General features: G+C 47.4%; 2 protein-coding genes across 4 annotated transcripts; one reads left to right on the forward strand and one right to left on the reverse strand.

The window, feature by feature from the left end:
• Positions 1 to 209: 209 nt before the first annotated feature.
• Positions 210 to 7449, forward strand: LOC136458953 (protein NUCLEAR FUSION DEFECTIVE 6, mitochondrial-like). The gene is made up of 3 exons (XM_066458852.1): positions 210 to 451; positions 523 to 647; positions 7243 to 7449. Exons 1-3 carry the CDS (start codon positions 288 to 290, stop codon positions 7260 to 7262), a joined length of 309 nt encoding a protein of 102 aa, XP_066314949.1. The 5' UTR covers positions 210 to 287; the 3' UTR covers positions 7263 to 7449.
• Positions 7450 to 7915: 466 nt separating this feature from the next.
• Positions 7916 to 17823, reverse strand: LOC136458954 (ubiquitin-like-specific protease 1D). Of its 3 annotated transcripts, none has more exons than XM_066458853.1 (14): positions 17310 to 17823; positions 16256 to 16328; positions 13649 to 13734; positions 13335 to 13537; positions 11417 to 11465; positions 10940 to 11013; positions 10802 to 10831; positions 10622 to 10717; positions 10119 to 10206; positions 9265 to 9359; positions 8965 to 9087; positions 8759 to 8870; positions 8534 to 8641; positions 7916 to 8452 (listed from the first exon to the last, which is right to left on the reverse strand). In XM_066458853.1, the coding sequence occupies exons 1-14, from the start codon at positions 17643 to 17645 to the stop codon at positions 8297 to 8299; spliced, it is 1629 nt and encodes a 542-aa protein (XP_066314950.1). In that variant the 5' UTR covers positions 17646 to 17823; the 3' UTR covers positions 7916 to 8296. The 3 variants fall into 3 exon arrangements, with proteins under 3 accessions (XP_066314950.1, XP_066314951.1, XP_066314952.1); XM_066458854.1 differs by having other exon boundaries at positions 8275 to 8452; positions 8534 to 8582; XM_066458855.1 differs by lacking the exons at positions 7916 to 8452; positions 8534 to 8641; positions 8759 to 8870 and adding an exon at positions 9610 to 9848 and having other exon boundaries at positions 8969 to 9087.
• Positions 17824 to 18991: the final 1168 nt, after the last annotated feature.

Consider the following 18991-nt stretch of genomic DNA (forward strand, 5'->3'; position numbering starts at 1 on the left):
CATGGAAATCTCAAGTTTCGAATGTCACCTTAATGTGCACGTCCAAAATTTGAAAGTTGCTACTATGCTGCCGGGTACCAAGGCCCAAATGCGTCTAAAAACACAATCAACTTTGAGCACATTTGATGATTTCAACTCTACAACCCACTGTCAGTTGCTTTGCAACCTGCAGACGGTCTTGGGGACCTGTGTTATAGACCTGGTCCACCGAGCCCCTCGCCCCCTCGGCGTCCTCGCAAATCTGCAAACAGCCCAACAAGGGTTTTAGAGGACAACGGAACCCGTCGATGGCGGCGGCGGCTGGCGGCGTGCGGCGAGCCCTCGCGGCGCTGCGCTCCGGTTCCCCGTCTACTATCTCTGCAACGCTCTCCCGCCAGGCGGCGGCTCGCTCTCCGGAGCTGGCGGCCGCGTCCCTGCCGCGCGCCTCCCGCCGGCGCCTCGCGATCTCGAGGTAGCCTGGAGCCTCTGATTCTCTAGCGGAGCATTTTTGTTCTTCTCCTTGGCTCAGATTCGGTGATGCAGGGTGCCGGTTGCGGCGCTCGGCAGCGTGCAGGGTTCGCTGATGCCGATGCACAACGCCACCGCGTCGGCGCTGCTCACCTCCATGCTCGGGCTTAAGCCTGGCTCTTGGGGCTGGCTCTCCGAAGGTAAGTGATTTGATCCGTTTGCTCCATTTCGGTACCGTGATTCCCTGAATGACGCATGCCATCGAGACTTACTATATTACATCGAATGAGTTAACGGTACTGTGTCAGATCAGAATGTGATTGCTTCGCTCTTCTCTTCAGTTTGATGTTTGTTATTACATATTGAACATAGTTCTGCTATGTAAGTACTTCACCTACGTTACACTCTTTTAGGCCCATTTGAGATTGTTATTGAGGATAGGCTAGAAACCAAGGACACTTCAAATTTGAATGTATGCCTGAAATTAGAAGTGTTGTATTAAGGTAGGCTACTGGCTAGTGCTATATTTGTGCCAGGGTCTAAAATTGGATCAAAATTGCCTTGATTTTCTGCCTCTTTAGTAGTGGCATCTTTGGTGGATGGGATCGAAGAACTTTGATGTATTTTTCATTCTTCTCTTAGTGCTCTATATGTTTGTCATTTCCTAACAAATAATATCGCCACAATGGTTAGGATGCACTTGTCTGACTAACTGCAAGTTACTGTTTATGGTGTCTACTAATTTAGCATCCTGCCAACATCATTTGACTAAGTACAGATTGTTGCTACTTCTTTTATTAGAATAGGTTTTTTAGCCAAATACATATTTCTTGATGTTTTTTCAATCGGCAAGCATTTGTTAACATCTTTAAGACTTTACCTTTTTTTTTACAATTGCTGTTCATGTGTTGTCACATACCCCATCTGATTGTTTTCTCTGTTTTATTAAAGATTGTTGCTGATAGCTTGAAAAGGCAACTATAGATCTATGAATTGTACTCAAGGGGCATTTAAGGTGTCTACAACACTGTGCCAAATTGTTGGTACAGACAGTTCCTTATTTGTGTCTGAATCTGTTATGGTAGGCGCCACATATGGGCGCAGGGAAAGGCGGCAAACTGGCTCAACCAGCCAGGGGCCGGTCTAGTTGAGTCATAGAAGATTTAGGAAAGAGTCAACTGATTATTATGGTCCTATTTGTTAGTTTCCTATTTGTTAGCACAAGTTGTTAGAGTCCTCAATGTATAAGTATTAAACTTGGAGAGGAATAAAGACTAGCCTGGGATTGTGTCATCCTTGACACCCGTGGGCGCCTGGCCCCTCTTTTCCCCCTTCCCGCATAAACCCTAGCCGCCCACCACGGCTTCAGCTCGTCGCAAGCTTCAGGGATCTCTCGCTCCTCATTCCCCTCCATACGATCTGAGAAGCAAGGGCCGGCGTCATACCAACCTGGTATCAGAGACCTTGCCGATCATGGAACCCACAACCAACGCCCCGGCACCACTGATCCCATCCACCGCCGCTCCCGTTGCGACGACGGGCGTCTTGGTGAACCTCACCGGCGCTCCAGCCAACACGACCCCACCCTCCGGGCCACCCACGCTCGCCTCGATCACGGAGATCCTCGCTAGCATGCAGCTGCAGATGTCCGCCATCAATACCCATCTGGCTGATCAAGGGGCTCGCTTGGCCGCCATTGATGGCCGCCCGCCCTTTCCACAATTCGGGTTGGCCGGCTATGGTGGCGTGCCGCACTCCCATCCCGTGATCACGGAGCTCACGCCGGGGGACTCGTCCGCCTCGGTCTCGCAGGCCCTGCAGATGACCGCCCCAGCGCCGCAGGAACAACGGCCGGTGCCATCGCAGCCCATGGGAGTGCCGATCCAGCAGATCAACTTCCCGCGCTCGCCCTCGCCGATTCCGGGATTCCCATCGTTCGGGATGCCGGTCTACTCCGCGCCGACCTCGCACATGTCAACGACCGCACCCCATGCCAGGGCGCCGCATGCCGGTCCGGCCTACGAGGGCGCAACGCCGGAGTTCGAGGGCTTTGCTGTACCCAAATACCACAAGCTCACCTTCAACATCTTCGACGGCAAGGACGATCCTCTCGGCTGGCTCAACAAGTGTGAGCAGTTCTTCCGCGGGCAGATGACTCGGGAAGTTGACAAGGTATGGCTGGCCTCTTATCATCTGACCGGGGTCGCCTTGCAGTGGTACATCGTCCTGGAAGCGGACATGGGGCGGCCCACATGGCCGGATTTCCGTCGGCTGTGCCAGCAGCGGTTCGGTCCCGCCCTCGGCACGAACCACCTCGCCGACCTCGCGCGCCTGCCGTTCGGGGCCTCGGTGGACGCGTACATGGAGGCGTTCCAGGCCCGCGCCGCCCACGCCGGCGAACTCTCCACACTCCAGAAGGCACGCTTGTTCACCGGCGGGCTGCCGGATTATATACGCGTGGACGTCGAACTCCAGGACCCTCAGGACCTCCAGCACGCCATGCGGCTGGCCCGCGCGTACGAGCGGCGCAATGCACCCCAATGGCCCGCCCTGGCCGCTCCATGTCCGCCGCGCCATGCTGCGGCCGCTCCTGCCGCGCTGACCGCACCGCCAGGGCACGGATCTGCCTCGACACCGCCTACGACCCCGGCACGCACCTTAAAGAAGCTGACGCATGAGGAGATGGCGGAGCGGCGCAAGCTCGGCTTATGCTTCAACTGCGACGAGCCGTTCCAGCGCGGCCACAAGTGCGCGCGACTCTTCTACTTAGAGGCGCCCGACTACATCGTCGAGGAGCCCGAGGACTTGGACGATACGCCGCCGACCAACACGTTCGACCCCGACGCCCCCATGATTTTGCTGTCCGCCATCACGGGCATCCGGGTACCCGACACCATGAAGTTACGCGTGCACATCGGCGCACACGCGTTCACAGCCCTCCTGGACTCGGGATCAACACATAACTTCATCAGCACGTCGGCGGCTCGGCGAGCGTCCATTCCGTTCCAGGACAGTGGCGGCGCCCACGTGATCGTGGCAAACGGCGACCGCGTCCAATGCCAAGGCGTCGCACGCAACGTCGGCATCCGCATCGACAACGAGGCCTTCCAGGTGGACTACTACTCCATCCCCCTCGAGTGTTACGACATGGTCCTTGGGATCACTTGGCTGCGCTCCCTGGGACCCATTCTCTGGGACTTCGACACGCTCCGGCTGGCGATCACCATCCGCGGCCGCCGCGTGGTCTGGTCGGGCGTAGGAGGCACGGCTGTGCCCAGGACGCCCACGGACCACCTCCTGGCGAGTCACATCTACACCGACAAGGGGGCCGAGCCAACCCTCCTAGAGCGCCTCCTGGAGTCTTACGACGACGTGTTCGCACCGCCCACGGGTATGCCCCCGGCACGGGACTGCGACCACCATATCCACCTCAAGCCCGACACCGAGCCGGTCGCCGTGCGCCCATATCGCTACCCCCAGCTCCAGAAGGATGAGCTGGAGCGGCAGTGCGAAGACATGCTCCAGCAAGGAATCATCAGGCCCAGCACCTCACCGTTTTCAGCGCTGGTGCTGCTGGTCCGGAAGCAAGACACCTCCTGGCGTTTCTGCGTCGATTATAGGGCTCTCAATGCGGCAACCGTCAAGGACAAGTTTCCGATCCCCGTCGTTGAAGAGCTCCTGGACGAGTTGCACGGGGCCAAACTCTTCTCCAAATTGGACCTCCGTTTGGGCTATCATCAAGTCCGCGTCGTTGCTGAAGATGTGCACAAGACGGCATTCCGCACGCACCATGGGCATTTCGAGTTCCTCGTCATGCCTTTCGGCTTGTCCAACGCTCCTTCGACGTTCCAGGCGCTCATGAACCTCGTCCTCAAGCCGTTCCTCCGCCGCTGCGTCCTCGTCTTTTTCGACGACATCTTGATCTACAGCGCATCGTGGACGGAGCACCTGCAACATCTGCGCGCCGTCCTCGATGTCCTCCGGGCGCACCAGCTACACCTCAAGCGGACCAAGTGTTCCTTCGCCGCCCGGTCCGTCCAGTATCTGGGCCACGTCATCACAGCGGAAGGCGTCGCCATGGACACCTCAAAGGTGGAGGCCGTCCAGTCTTGGCCCCAGCCGCGAAACGCGCGTGGCCTCCGCGGCTTCCTCGGCTTGGCCGGCTACTACCGGCGCTTCATCCAAGACTATGGCATCATTGCTGCCCCCCTGACGCAGCTCCTCAGGAAAGAGGGATTCAAGTGGTCGGACGACGCCGAAGCGGCGTTCACGGCCCTCAAGCAGGCGCTCTCCGCCGCGCCGGTCCTACATCTCCCGGACTTCACCAAGCCGTTCATGGTGGACTGCGACGCGTCGGGTTCAGGGTTTGGTGCCGTCCTACATCAAGACGGCGCACCGATCGCATTCTTCAGCCGCCCGTTCGCCGCACGACACCTCAAGGTCGCGGCCTACGAGCGCGAGCTCATTGGCCTCGTCCGAGCGGTGCGCCATTGGCGCCCATACATTTGGGGCTGCGCCTTCGTCGTCAAGACCGACCACTACGCCCTCAAATATATGCTGGATCAACGCCTCTCCACCATCCCGCAACATCACTGGATTAGCAAGCTTTTTGGCTATGATTTCAGGGTGGAGTTTCGTGCCGGCAAGTCGAACGTCGTCGCCGACGCCCTGTCACGCCGAGAGGGCGAGTCCCCGCTTCTGGCGCCACTCGTCGACTCCGGAACAGCGACCCTCTCGGCGATCTCGGTCCCCAGCTTTCGGCTCTTCGGCGACATTCGCCGCGAGCTAGAGGCCGACCCTGAGCTGCGCGTGCGCCGGGACGCGGTTGCCGCGGGTGCCCACGGCGTGGCCTGGACCGTGCGCGACGGCCTGCTTCTCCATGATGGCCGGGTGTTCGTTCCCGACGGTTCCGCGATACTTGAGGAGGTCCTCCACCTCGCCCACACTGGCGGCCACGAGGGGATTCAGAAAACACTCCAGCGCCTGCGCACGGAGTTCTTCGTCGAGCATGACAGGCGGGTGGTGACTGACTTTGTCCGCTCCTGCGCGACTTGTCAGCGGAACAAAACCGAGACCCTCCACCCGGCCGGCCTCCTCCAGCCATTGCCGGTTCCGTCACGCGTCTGGGCGGACATCTCCATCGACTTCATCGAAGCCCTGCCCAAGGTACACGGCAAAAGTGTGTTGCTAACAGTGGTGGACAGGTTCTCCAAGTACGCGCATTTTATTCCTCTGGGTCACCCCTACACGGCCTCGTCCGTCGCCCGCGCCTTCTTCCAAGAGATCGTTCGCCTCCATGGATTTCCGGAGTCCATTGTTAGTGATCGCGACCCAGTGTTCACTGGGCACGTTTGGCGGGACCTCTTCCGCCATGCCGGTGTGAAACTCTGCATGAGCACCGCTTTCCATCCCCAATCGGATGGTCAGTCCGAGGTGGTGAACAAGACGATCGCCATGTACCTGAGATGCCTGACTGGAGATCGCCCCCGGGACTGGCTCGACTGGTTACCGTGGGCCGAATTCTGCTACAACACCTCCTACCATTCCGCACTCCAGACGTCGCCGTTCCGGGTGGTCTACGGCCGCGCCCCTCCCAATCTTCTACCCTATGTACCTGGCCAGGCACGCACGGAGGCGGTCGACGTCCTGCTGGCCAACCGCGACGAGTTCTTGACTGAGGTCCGCGCCCGTCTTCTTCAAGCCCAGGAACATGCTCGGCGTTTCTACGATGCCAACCACCGCGCTCTGGAGTTCGAGGTTGGGGACTGGGTGCTGCTGCGCATGCTTCACCGACACACGCGGTCCCTGGTTCCTGGCGCCCGCGGCAAGCTTCGTCCCAAGTACGCCGGACCCTTCGAGGTGCTTGAACGCATCGGCACGGTCGCCTACCGCCTGCGTCTACCAGAGGGCGCCCGCATCCACGACGTCTTCCATGTCGGCGTCCTCAAGCCGTTCCGGGGTCCTCCGCCGACATCTGTCCCGGCCTTGCCTCCGATTCACCATGGACGTCCTCTCCAACAGCCTGAACGGGTGCTGCGCTCAGAGCTACGCCGCGGGGTGTGGCATGTCCTCGTCGAGTGGTCCGGTATGCCAGCTTCGGAGGCCACCTGGGAGCCTGTTCCGGCGTTCCGGGAAGCCCACCCCTCATTCCAGCTCGCGGACGAGCTGTTTCCCGAGGGGGGGAGAGATGTTATGGTAGGCGCCACATATGGGCGCAGGGAAAGGCGGCAAACTGGCTCAACCAGCCAGGGGCCGGTCTAGTTGAGTCATAGAAGATTTAGGAAAGAGTCAACTGATTATTATGGTCCTATTTGTTAGCACAAGTTGTTAGAGTCCTCAATGTATAAGTATTAAACTTGGAGAGGAATAAAGACTAGCCTGGGATTGTGTCATCCTTGACACCCGTGGGCGCCTGGCCCCTCATTTCCCCCTTCCTGCATAAACCCTAGCCGCCCACCACGGCTTCAGCTCGTCGCAAGCTTCAGGGATCTCTCGCTCCTCATTCCCCTCCATACGATCTGAGAAGCAAGGGCCGGCGTCATACCAGAATCACTCAGTGAAGTTATTTTTTCTTGCCAAATGATTCCATTCTACTTTTAAATAAGCCACAGATGCAAGTTATATTGATGGCCTTGGTAATTTATGAATTTTTATGTGTGCATATGATTGGCATTTTCAGCAAGCACTACCCTTTAACTATTTTCTGTGTATGTGTATCTATCACAAACTTTCTGTTCACCCCCATTTGCCTGCTTTGTTGTTCTTATCTATATTGTTTGTTGTTTGTTTCCACAGGATTTGCTACACCTCTATAACAGGAATGGTGTATCCATCACAAGAGCCTGTTTTTTCACCTTTGTACTAGAGGATTCCAATAACACTTTTACATGCCTTGCGGAGTGCACCCTTGGACTTTTGCTTTTGGAATCTGTAAAATTTGCGACCAAAAACTTATGGTCTCATGTGCCAATTATCTTAATTCTATGATATCCATCCCTTGAATTATTTGTATTCCATGTCATCTCCTTTTCCTTGTCTGGTGTGCCATGGGATTCTAATATGACATCTACATGACTAGTATCAAAGATTTGTTATCTGGCGCATCGTGAGATTGATATTTACATGTTCGTGCACAAAATACCGTTCAAGCGATGCATTCTAAATTATAATTGGGGGCTGTTTGGATCTTTTTATTTAGATGAATTAAAATCTACATAATAGATCAGACTATTTGGCTTGGAATTTGATATTCCACCACTTTTTAAAGTTCATTTATCAGTCTATTTCAAATTCATAGGGTGGGAGATGAAAATAAATTATACATATCACCGTGCTATATTTCTACTTTGTAACTTACAACTCGCTCCCCTCCCCTACGGTAGAAATACGATACATAAGTATCTCTCTCGTATAGCCAACACTAATATCCAAATATAATCCATATATATAACCATGTTTGCTTAATTAATGTGTCTAAATTATGATTATTAAAATAAATTCAATTCCAAGTATCAAACAGGGCCTTAAGTTTATTTTCATCTTTATGCTCTTAACAAGCAGCAGATAACTAAAATGCTTGATCGCAGATTACCAGATATTTATATCAATATGTTAACGATATATAAGCATGCAATTTGGGAAGATTTTATTTGCATGCCTAAGCATAATCTTGGACTGTACATTTCCACCGCGAAAGTTCACTTGGGAGTGAACGAGGGTGTAAACAATTTCCTCCACCGCCAAACTTCTTAGTGAACGAGGATGTAAACGAAAGTGTGTCACCAACGGGATATTCCCTCTGTCGAGGTTACATATCCAATCAAAGCAGCATAATTGTGGAACAGCAGGCTCAGGCCATCCGAATGTCCTCGTCTTCACCTGGATGAAGCTCTGGCTCCGATGGTCCATCGTCGTCTAGAGCACTATCAAATATATCAAACAGTAATTGTCGTATCCCTTCCCGAAGCGCTGAAGCTTTTTTATGGTCGAACCATCTGCGTCCAAACTAAGAACCAGCGATTGTGCGTTAGTAGTTACGAGTTAGCATTATAAGAGAACAAAAATAATGGAGCAATGCGATTTGTACCATGCCAAGGCCCTCTTTTGTCAACCTCTCTGGTGCCTCTTGGATAAACCTGTCAATATAGTAAATCATAAAGAGGCCACAATCATAATCGTTATGCTGATGTGGCACCTGGCATATGAAAATAAAAGATACGTCAAATAAGAAAACTAAAGGGAAAAAAGAGCTGCTGCAAAGTCATTTTAACAAGTATTTAGAAAACTATGGTTAGAATTCAAGGCTTCTTACCTCAACCTTTTCCCCATTAATATTTCTTGAAAGATGCTTCCATATCCTCCCTGAAAATGGAATATCATAAGAAGAATCCTTCTGTAAGTGCCACCATTCGGCTTGAATATACCTGTGATAGTATTGGAATTCGGAACTCATGAAACTTGCAGCGAGACTGGGCTCAAAACAAAACTCTTAGCATTGTAACACTGGTGATTACATACCTCCTAACAATGTCAAAAAGCTTTTGACTGGAATGAATACCAAGAGAGTCCAAGTGAAGCATTATTGGCCCAGAATCTGCCTCTTTTGTAGGCATGCAAACAATGATCAAGCTCCAGTGCACCCTAATTTGCATGATCACAACGTGATATCCATTATATACATGACATGTTATACAAGAATACTGTTGCCTAACTGTCAACCAGACTCCATCCACTATTTAGAAAGGTAATCCTTTCTTGCCAATAAGTAAATGTTTACCATTTAGTATTGAAGTATTATCCAGAGAAGAAGCAACTTACGATTCATTAATCGGCAAAATTATGTATGCTTTCTTAAAAATATCTACACTTCTCCACCATCTCCGTAACTTGCTGAATTTCGAGTCATGGTCACCCTATCGAGGGAATGATTAGACCAATTTGCAAAAGGTACTAGACAACAATGAAATAAATATAAGAGCAAAAATTAGGCTCTGTTTTCCAAAGAAAAAGACATACAACATTTTTTTTAGTAAACTGTAGATTTCCTGCTCTCAATATTAAAGGAATTTGAAGCTATCGATGTTTGCAATTTGTGTATTCATCATCAAAGTTACTAAGGATTATTGAGGAAGGGCGGGCCTGGTGCAAACGGTAGAGTCTTACCGCCTGTGACCGGAAGGTCCCGGGTTCGAGTCGCGGTCTCCTCGCATTGCACAGGCGAGGGTAAGGCTTGCCACTGACACCCTTCCCCAGACCCACTTAAAGGCATGTTTGGAACATGCCTTGGGGTTGGGGGGCACTGCCTGGCCAGGCGGATGATCCTGGCCCAAAGCGTCCAAAATAAAACACCTGGGAATGCTGCCTGGCCCAGGCAGCTTCTCCACACCATGAACCAATTTCATCTAGTCAACATTTTACTTTACATGTATTAATACGGACAAAATGGTAGTATGGTTAAACCTGAATTGGATGACATGCCGCATTAAAAATGTAACGCTAGACTATAGTTGCAACTTATCAAGAAAGTGATAAGTGTTTATTCTGCGGGTACAGTGGAACTTCCACATTAAGCCAACTCATGCAAAGCAGTGCACGGTATCAAGCTGTGGAAGAGGATGGTATTTCTTTAATTTGGACAGAATCAAGATAGCATTGAAACACAATAACCATACCGGCGTGGATAGTGCTTCTTCAAGTTTGCTATAAAAATAGGTGTTAAACATGTATAAATCCCTGCGAGGTCTTGATTTCTTGAGGTACCTGACATAGCCATAGTCAGGATGGAGTATATAGATATCATTTATTAAAACCTACATGGCAGACATTACTGGATGTTTATAAACCATAGAAGAGACAGCTCTAGTAAATTTGTGATATGCCATAAAGTCAAAAACATCTTCCACGTAGCATCTCAGTTATTGAACTTCAGCAACTTATCAAACAGTTTGAGGCTACCAATTATTCCCAACAGAAGCTGAGTGACAAAATGAATATACTTTGCTTTTAAAATGATACTTAGACTGATACTTAGACCCAATCAGGTGGCATCTAAATTCTTGCATTCCACAGGCTGTAAGAAATCTCAGGAGCAAAGGCATGAGTGCAGTTCTGTGATGCATGCGGAAGAAAGTGGGAGATAAAAGAGAGAGTACAGAAAGTGGAAAAGATTACTTACTGAAGGCAAAAATTTATAACAGGTGATTTTAAATATTCTTCTGGTTCAAGACATTTCATGTCAGAGTAGCTCAGTTCAACCGCTTCTGGATCAGTGCTGTTGACAAATATAAGGATATCAGATTGGATGGAGGTAATCTCCCTATGTACATGTACCTCAATGACAAAGAATGATTCCAACCTTGAAGGATAGTAGATCTTTGACTCATCCCTACACAAGTGAAATTTCATCAATAAAACACTATCTATAATTGCTCGCCATCTTAAATTATAACTATTTAAACAAATCTTAAACAGGTAGAGATGTCTGCTGTGTTACCACTTATTAGATATCTGAACATCAGCTGATCTAGCAGGCTCTGTATCATCATCGTCATCCAAGCGAATTACATCCTGAAACAGACAAGACACCTGAAGTTGCACAAGTAGTAGTAGAATATTTTTTTATAATATCAATGAAGCATCAATTATTAACCAATAGACAAGAGTGCATGAATTGGTGCATTAAACTTCACAATTCAAATATGTATGCTTTTCTTCGTGTTTTGATTGTTTTGTCTTATTTCAAGTAAATCAGGGGTTTTATATCATTGCATTTTTTGTTTAAAACAAATACTAGTGGATGGAAAATAACCAAAAAAAGGTGCATTTGCAGTAAAAGGATTGGACCTTAAATGCTAGCTCTCTAAAGCAATGTAGGAAATATTGTTCATACAACTGATTCACCAGGAGCAAATATTAAGAAACATGGTAACTGGAAAATGTATAGCTACGCACAAAATGTATGGTTACCCACCTTTTTAATCTTCAAAGAAGGCGGGGCCTTATTTTTGGCAACGTTCGACCTGCAAATCAGAATCTTTTTTGTCAGAGAAGCACACTGGTTTTATGAAAGGTGTTACTTCCTCCATGACATGGCAAATCAAGATGCAACTTCATTATTCATATAACAATGAAAATAAAAAAAAGGAACATGCTTCTGCCCCAAGCAAGTCGGGATAGACATAGACTAGAGATGAAACCCAACAACAACAACAACAACAACAACAAAGCCTTTAAGTCCCAAACAAGTTGGGGTAGGTTAGAGTTGAAACCCAGCAGAAGCCATCAAGGTTCAGGCACGTGAATAGCTGTTTTCCAAGCACTCCTATCTAAGGCTAAATCTTTGGGTATATTCCATCCTTTCAAGTCTCCTTTTATTGTCTCTACCCAAGTCAACTTCGGTCTTCTCTGCCTCTCTTCACGTTACTATCCTGGCTTAGGATTCCACTACGCACCGGTGCCTCTGGAGGTCTCCGTTGGACATGTCCAAACCATCTCAACCAGTGTTGGACAAGTTTTTCTTCAATTGGTGCTACCCCTAATCTATCACGTATATCATCATTCCGAACTCGATCCCTTCTTGTATGACCGCAAATCCAACGCAACATGCGCATTTCCGTGACATTTATCTGTTGAACATGTCATCTTTTCGTAGGCCAACATGCTGCACCATACAACATAGCAGATCTAATCGCCGTCCTATAAAACTTGCATTTTAGCTTCTGTGGTACCCTTTTGTCACATAGGACACCAGATGCTTGGCGCCACTTCATCCACCCTGCTTTGATTCTATGACTAACATCTTCATCAATATCCCCGTCTCTCTGTAGCATTGATCCTAAATATCGAAAGGTATCCTTCCTAGGCACTACTTGACCTTCCAAACTAATATCTTACTCCTCCCGAGTAATAGTGCCGAAGTCACATCTCATATACTCAGTTTTAGTTCTACTGAGTCTAAAACCTTTGGACTCCAAAGTCTCCCGCCATAACTCTAGTTTCTGATTCACTCCTGTCCGGCAAGAGACATAAAAATTGAGGGTGTAGTAGGGTCACGAATCCATCAGGCTAATCCAAAGTGTTGGCCAAGAGGCACTATAATAAAACTGAACTATTGAATATTGAATGTTCATGTTGAATGTAGCCATGAGTATGTTGATGGATTCAGTGCATGTTAAATGGACGTGGAGACATATTGTCCTAGAGCTTGTACATGTATATTAGTATTTGTGTTCATGAAATTTCCGTTAGTTAAATGTTTTCGTGTATAATTAATTAAGAATTTTCATGTTTTTTTTATGAAAAATGCTAAATGAAATAACTCCCACTATAGCTTTTTATAGGTTTTGGAGGAGTCCACCGCTAAATGCCTTAGCCTGCTATTTGAAACATTAAATGAGATGAGTGGTAGTATTAAATCTTAGATCACAGGAGCCTTTGGAAAACTGACACAAAAGGTCTCCTTATTTGCAAAATCAAAGTAGAAAAAATAGACATGGAAACAGACCAAAGTTGAGATTCAAACCAAAATTTGTTTCTATTCAGAGTCTCAGACGGTTTGTTGAATATGAAAGAAGATATACTAAGATGGGGATACAGTGATTCAATATCAGTGATCTTACTACTATATAGATGGGAAACAGAACTGAAAAGGGAGTGCAAATTTTAAAAGATAAACCAATGGAAACATGAACAATCAGAAGTAAAAAAAGGGAAAGAAACAGTTCAAGGAGAGATGTAAAAGAGCACAAAACAGTGAAGCAAATACTATACAATTAAACATCAAGTGTAAAGTAAAACATCTACAGTTTGCAAACAGACAGATTGATACACAAGAACATAGCTCTCGATATAAAACTGCAAAATCAAGTGGATCCAGGAAAAGGCATTACCTCCTGTTACTACCAAAGGTGGCATTGATGCGTTTATTGACAGTGCTATTCTCCTGTTGATTTATGGTGCGGCTCTTTGGAAGATGAGCGCAAGTTTTTAGTTGAGGACTCAACGACTCTTTTGATATTTGACCACCATTATTTGGGTAAGCACATTTCGCATGGCTTAAAGAACTTTGTTCTTTATATGCAGCTCCCTTAACCTATATACAATCGGGAACGGTGGTCATAAAATCTGTAGAAAGGTAAATCTTAAGAAAGGAGAATATCTGAAAATCGTATCATTAAAAACCTGCAGAGTCATAGAAGCACACCTGGGTATAGGTCTTTGTAGATGTAGTACAACTTGAGTTTGGATAGTATTTGCTAGCCGTACTGTCCATGGTTTCATCATCAGACTCTGCAAAACGGCCACCAGTGTGACTGATTGCACAAGAACAAACTTCCTTAAGGCAGGAGGCAACAAAAAGGAAGGTGTCGGAGTGGCCAAGGTAGAATGCATTCATTTCACAACACCATAAGACCTAACAAATAAGTACCAAACCTTACAGATCAGATGAAATACTCGACACAGATTCTTAGTAACATGCTGCAGGCAGATGTACAAGTTTGTACAGTTCTATTGAACTTATGATCTGTCATGACAAAGGAGATCTAAAAGTTTATGAAGTCACGGGATCCAGCAGGCAGCAGGTAGGTTGTTGAATTTTTACAAAGACACAAACATGGTATCCCATCCCCTGAAATGATGTAGGAAGATATAAATCTCATGCACATTCCAGTTGGTAATCTACAGTGTCGTTCCAGTAGGATATAATGAGATGATCATTTCTACCAAGTCTACCGACATCTATTTTGCTATCCTTTAGGGTGAAGTCACTTATAAGTTTGAGGGTTGGGCTTATCTGAGAGGTGCCTCACTTAGCCTGGCATGCCACCCAATGTTCACTTAGCTACCCCATCAGCAGGTGCCAAATGATCACACTAGAACACTGTGCATCAAATAGGACTGGGATACATTTCTGCTTGGTTATTGTATAGGGATTAAAAAGGAACATATGTAATGCATTCAGTTTCTACCTTTCAGATGTCAGGATCTAAGATTGTTAAAATCAAAGCAAAAGCCAAAATCACATAGAAAATGGGAAGTACAGTGCCCTGTTGATAATAACAGACTTGTATGCCTCCTTCTACCTTAACCATGATTGCAATAGAGATAAACAATGTTGGATGCTCCCCTAACAACACCAAAGCATTTGAGACCACATAAACCAATGACAGAAACTGTATGTCCATCGATGGGGGGGGGGGGGGGGGGGGGGTGGTGCTAAGACAGCCCCCCGGGCATTCTACTTAATATAGAAGGTAACCTTCTCACGCAGGTCAAGAAAACCACCGAACCCCTGCCACACCCATACACAGCGGCCTTGGGATCCATAACCTCGAACTCCTTGGCTAGGCTTTAAGGATCAGATGGCTGTGGGCCAATAAAACAGACCCCTCTAGGCCTTGGGCAGTTCTCCCAATTCAAATCCCTCAAAATGTCCAAGCTCTGTTTAATGTTGCAGTAGATGCCATTGTGGGAAATGGCTAGAAAATTCTGTTTTGGAAAGATCGTTAGTTGGATGAGCGCACCATAGCTGAGATAGCCCCTAATTTAGTGAAATCAGTCCATAAGCAAACTGCTAAGAGGAGGACGGTGGCTCAAGCACTCCTGAATCGAAAATGGGTGGAGGATATCAAAGGGGCCCTTACTGTGAAGGTTCTTGTTGAATAGCTACAGATCTGGGATTTAGTAGATGGATTGACATTGCAGCAGGACGTGCCAGATCAATTTAGATGGAAGTTTACACAGTCTGGCTTATATAGCAGGAAATCGGCCTATGCTGCATTCTTTTTTGGAACCATTAAGTTTGGTTCCTGGAGAAGGAATTGGAAAAGCTGGGCACCCCCACGATGCAAGTTTTTCATATGGCTGGTGTTTCACAACCGGTGTTGGACAGCTGATCGCCTAGCAAAGCGCGACCTGCCCCATCGGGAGGCTTGTCCTTTCTGTGATCAGGCCGAGGAGTCGATTCACCATTTGCTGGTTGGATGTGTTTTCACTCGTCAAGTCTGGGTCATGATTCTTCAGCACCTAGGCCTATTTAACTTGGCACCAGGAGGCGCAGAGTCCCGTTTCTCTGGTTTGTGGAAGAAAGCAAGTTCGGCTGTACCAAAAGACTTGCGGAAGGGTCTCAATTCCCAGATAATCCTGGTGGCTTAGGAGATCTGGAAACACCGTAATGCATGTGTATTTGAGAAGCTGAGGCCAAATGTGCAGGAGATATTTAGGGCTGTTAACACGGAATGTGGTTTGTGGTGCATGAGGGTGCCTCTAAGCTCCGTGATCTCCTGGTCAGGTCGCTGACCTCTGGAGTTTAAGCTCCATGGAGGTTCTGGTCGTCTGTTTTTTAGTACTTGGCGCGGCTGAAACCTAGCTCTCTCTCTCTCTCTCTCTCTGGGGGCGGGGAGGGAGGGGTTGTACTCAGGAAGGTTCTTGCCAGACTTGTGTACTAGTTTTTTATCTACCTTAATATGACACGCAGGTCTCCTGTGTAGTTCGAGAGAAAAAAACAGCGGCATCGTTGCCCATGTGAGACTGGGCCGGCCTTAGACCTGTGCTTTGGCGTGGGACAAACGAGTAGATTTTTTTAACCTCAGCAGCCCGCCTGAAATTCGCTCCCACGGGGAGTCGACATGAGGAGTGCTACTGAAGCCACCTAGCCAACTCAGCTAGAGGCTCTTTCGCGACCTTACTGATGACAAGCAATTGCAAATAAGGAACATAACCAATAAGGCCTAAAAGGGAAACAAAAAATAATCAACAGGGCCTAAAGAAGAAACGGACCATAACCAACAAATAAATGCATAAATCTTACTGAAGTCATAGATTTCACCCCTGCTGCCACCAGTATGCTTAGCTTGCACTGCCTGTCTCAGCACCGTGCCATCCTAACATAATTAAAAGGAAATGTAAGGTTGCTGCATGGGAGGAAATGAAACAAGCTAAAAATACAAGTGTACTTGATGCAAGCCCAGGAAACAATCTCAAGGTACTCTTTTGTATTTACTCATGTTAGCCATCCTGATCATAAAAACAAAAGCTCTCCTTTCAAGTCCAAACAAACATCATCACGGGAAAGATGCTTATATATACACTAAATCTTTTATTGCTAATCCATGATATTATCATTTGAATCTTTTTTTTATGGAGGAAAACCCTGCTTTTATAAAACAATCAATGGTTACGCAGTACTGCTGGAGTTACCAGCTTGACATAAAACGACCACAGACAAACGTTCATCACAGATTGATAGCAAAACACACCAGAGACTCTACCACACCTGCAAACCTGAAGGAAGAACAAGGCTAAGAAAGTAAAAGACTACAAAGACTATGACTGCCAAAAGACACTCGCCGGTGCTTCAGAACTTCAACTTGAAAGCCTTTACACCAGAGAAAAACGAAGATTATCATTTGAATCTTTCAATCTCTCAATGACATAAGCCAAATTTTATTATACTTTCGTTTATCAGATACAAACAAACATCTCGATTTATCCACTGAGGAACTAAACCTAGCCCATTTGCTGAGTAAAATGTGTATTCAGGTTGACCTCTCCAGGTCCAATTTGGATGGCTATTTCTTCAATTCTTCTTAATGAAAAAGACATTGTTCCTCTGGGATGATTCTAAGTGCAGATGTAATTTCAATTGCTTGCTGAAAGCAACTAAAAAACACAACATTTATCCAAAACCTTACACTAAACCCAAACATTTGTGAAAGCCTTGAAACACCCTAACAGATGATTCGTGCAGCCCAATCACCAACCCAACTGTCCGTAAGCCTGATATCAACCGAACCCAAAACAGTAAGGGGAGAAAACACTAAAGCGAACCCGAAACTATTACGCAAAGTCCACATTTTCCTCACCTTCCACTGCCTGACCCTCCGTCGTTCGAGCTCCTTCTTCATCCGGAGGACGCGTGCCTGCATTTTCTCGCCACCATCCGGCGTCCTCTGGAGTATACCCTGCTTCGCCATCCCTTCGCAGCGGATGATACCGACCTGTAATTGTTGATCGCTCATGTGCGAGAATTCCGCCGTGCCTCCGCCATGATCGATGTCGGCGTCGGCGCCCGCCGCCGCCGCGGGACATGGCGTGACGGACGGAGAGGATGAGCCGACCACCTCCAACTCCACCGCCGGGGAATCGGGGGGCATTGCCTGTCGCCAATCGATGATGATCCCGCCGTTCTGCGCGGACATTGCCGGGGCGCCGCCGGGTGGGTGGAGCGGGGCCGCGGGGGAGGCTTCTGTTCAGGCGATCAAATGGGGTCAGGGGGAGGGTTTTCTCGGATGTCTCCGAAGAGACGAGGGGGAGGGTTTTCGACTAGACTCCAGAGGGGTCGAGAGACGGGGGGAGCGAATTCAATTCATCCTCGCTATTTCGAATGGTAGTGGTGTATTGGTGCGGCTACCAGTGATGTCCGATAATAAAGCGATCTCTAATGGCAATGAGGGTTGTATATATTGTTTTCTTAGAGCAAGGCTAATAATACAGCGGGTTTGTTGGCTGTAAGGTTCCTTGTAGCCTTCTCTCAGCCTACTCATATAGTAGTTAGCTCTTTACAGTTAATACATGGCCCACTTGTCTCTCTCACAGACTTTCTTGGTTCTTGTGCCCAAGCCGGCTGTAAGCTTACAGCCCGTTTCTCCTCTCTCTCCTCCCCTCTCTCCTCTACCTCAGCATTTAGTCGGCTTACAGCCAGCTATTATACTTGCTCTTAGTCTCTATCACTACAACTAATGTCTAACATCTATCAGGCAGAATCAAAACACTCATGTGATCCATATCCGGCAGGCAAATAATCACCGCATAGAGACACTGGAAGACAAGTAAATAAAATAGAATAAAACTCACGGAATCATCGGCAGGCAAATAATCACCGCACGGAGACACTGGAAGGCAAATAAATAAAATAGAATAAAACAGAAAGAGAATTATGGGAAGAGAAAGAAATTTATTGAAATATCACCACGCAATGATCATGATCATGATCCAAATATCGTTCGTCGTCCTTCGCGTTGCGTGTTGACAACAAATATTTTTTTCCTAAAAAATGAATTGTTGATATGCCTCATGCGGGCTAGGATATTGTAAGTCTGAGTATACATATTTTGGGCAAGACAGAGCATGGATAAATTCAATTCGATGCCTAGCAATAAATTTTTAGCCTTTGAGGCAACTGATGTTTGTCGTAACTTTCATACAACAAGCTCCAAGCCTAACTTTTATTTCAGATTCATTACGATAATAAATGTGTTTCTATACATTATCATGGTATAATACATGTGAAAAATTGAATTGATATATTCTTGATTTTGACTTGGCTAATAAACATCTCTTTCAATTTATATTAAAAACGGAAATCTCCTTTTCAGTTGTTGAGATTCTCTTTGAGAGTTATGTCTAATCTGTGTGCCCCATCTCTCGTCTCTTTGTTTTATTTTGTTCTTCATTAATCTTTCATTTCCTCTACACAGAGGGTTGTATTGCCTAACGATCTTCACGTTCTTAACACACGGAAACGCTATTCTGGAAGGATCCTCAT

The sequence above is a fragment of the Miscanthus floridulus genome, chromosome 6, assembly GCF_019320115.1.
Source record: "Miscanthus floridulus cultivar M001 chromosome 6, ASM1932011v1, whole genome shotgun sequence".
Taxonomy (NCBI): Eukaryota; Viridiplantae; Streptophyta; class Magnoliopsida; order Poales; family Poaceae; genus Miscanthus; species Miscanthus floridulus.

What these genes read in the sequence shown, in the direction of transcription:
- LOC136458953 (XM_066458852.1), top strand. Translation starts at nt 288, where the DNA reads ATGGCGGCGGCGGCTGGCGGCGTGCGGCGAGCCCTCGCGGCGCTGCGC. An exon ending in CGGCGCCTCGCGATCTCGAG is followed by an intron (nt 452 to 522) that starts GTAGCCTGGAGC and finishes TCGGTGATGCAG; the next exon opens with GGTGCCGGTTGCGGCGCTCG. An exon ending in TTGGGGCTGGCTCTCCGAAG is followed by an intron (nt 648 to 7,242) that starts GTAAGTGATTTG and finishes TTGTTTCCACAG; the next exon opens with GATTTGCTACACCTCTATAA.
- LOC136458954 (XM_066458853.1), bottom strand. Translation starts at nt 17,645, where the DNA reads ATGTCCGCGCAGAACGGCGGGATCATCATCGATTGGCGACAGGCAATG. An exon ending in GGAGGGTCAGGCAGTGGAAG is followed by an intron (nt 16,329 to 17,309) that starts GTGAGGAAAATG and finishes TAATTATGTTAG; the next exon opens with GATGGCACGGTGCTGAGACA. An exon ending in CAAAAGAGGGCCTTGGCATG is followed by an intron (nt 8,453 to 8,533) that starts GTACAAATCGCA and finishes GCTGGTTCTTAG; the next exon opens with TTTGGACGCAGATGGTTCGA.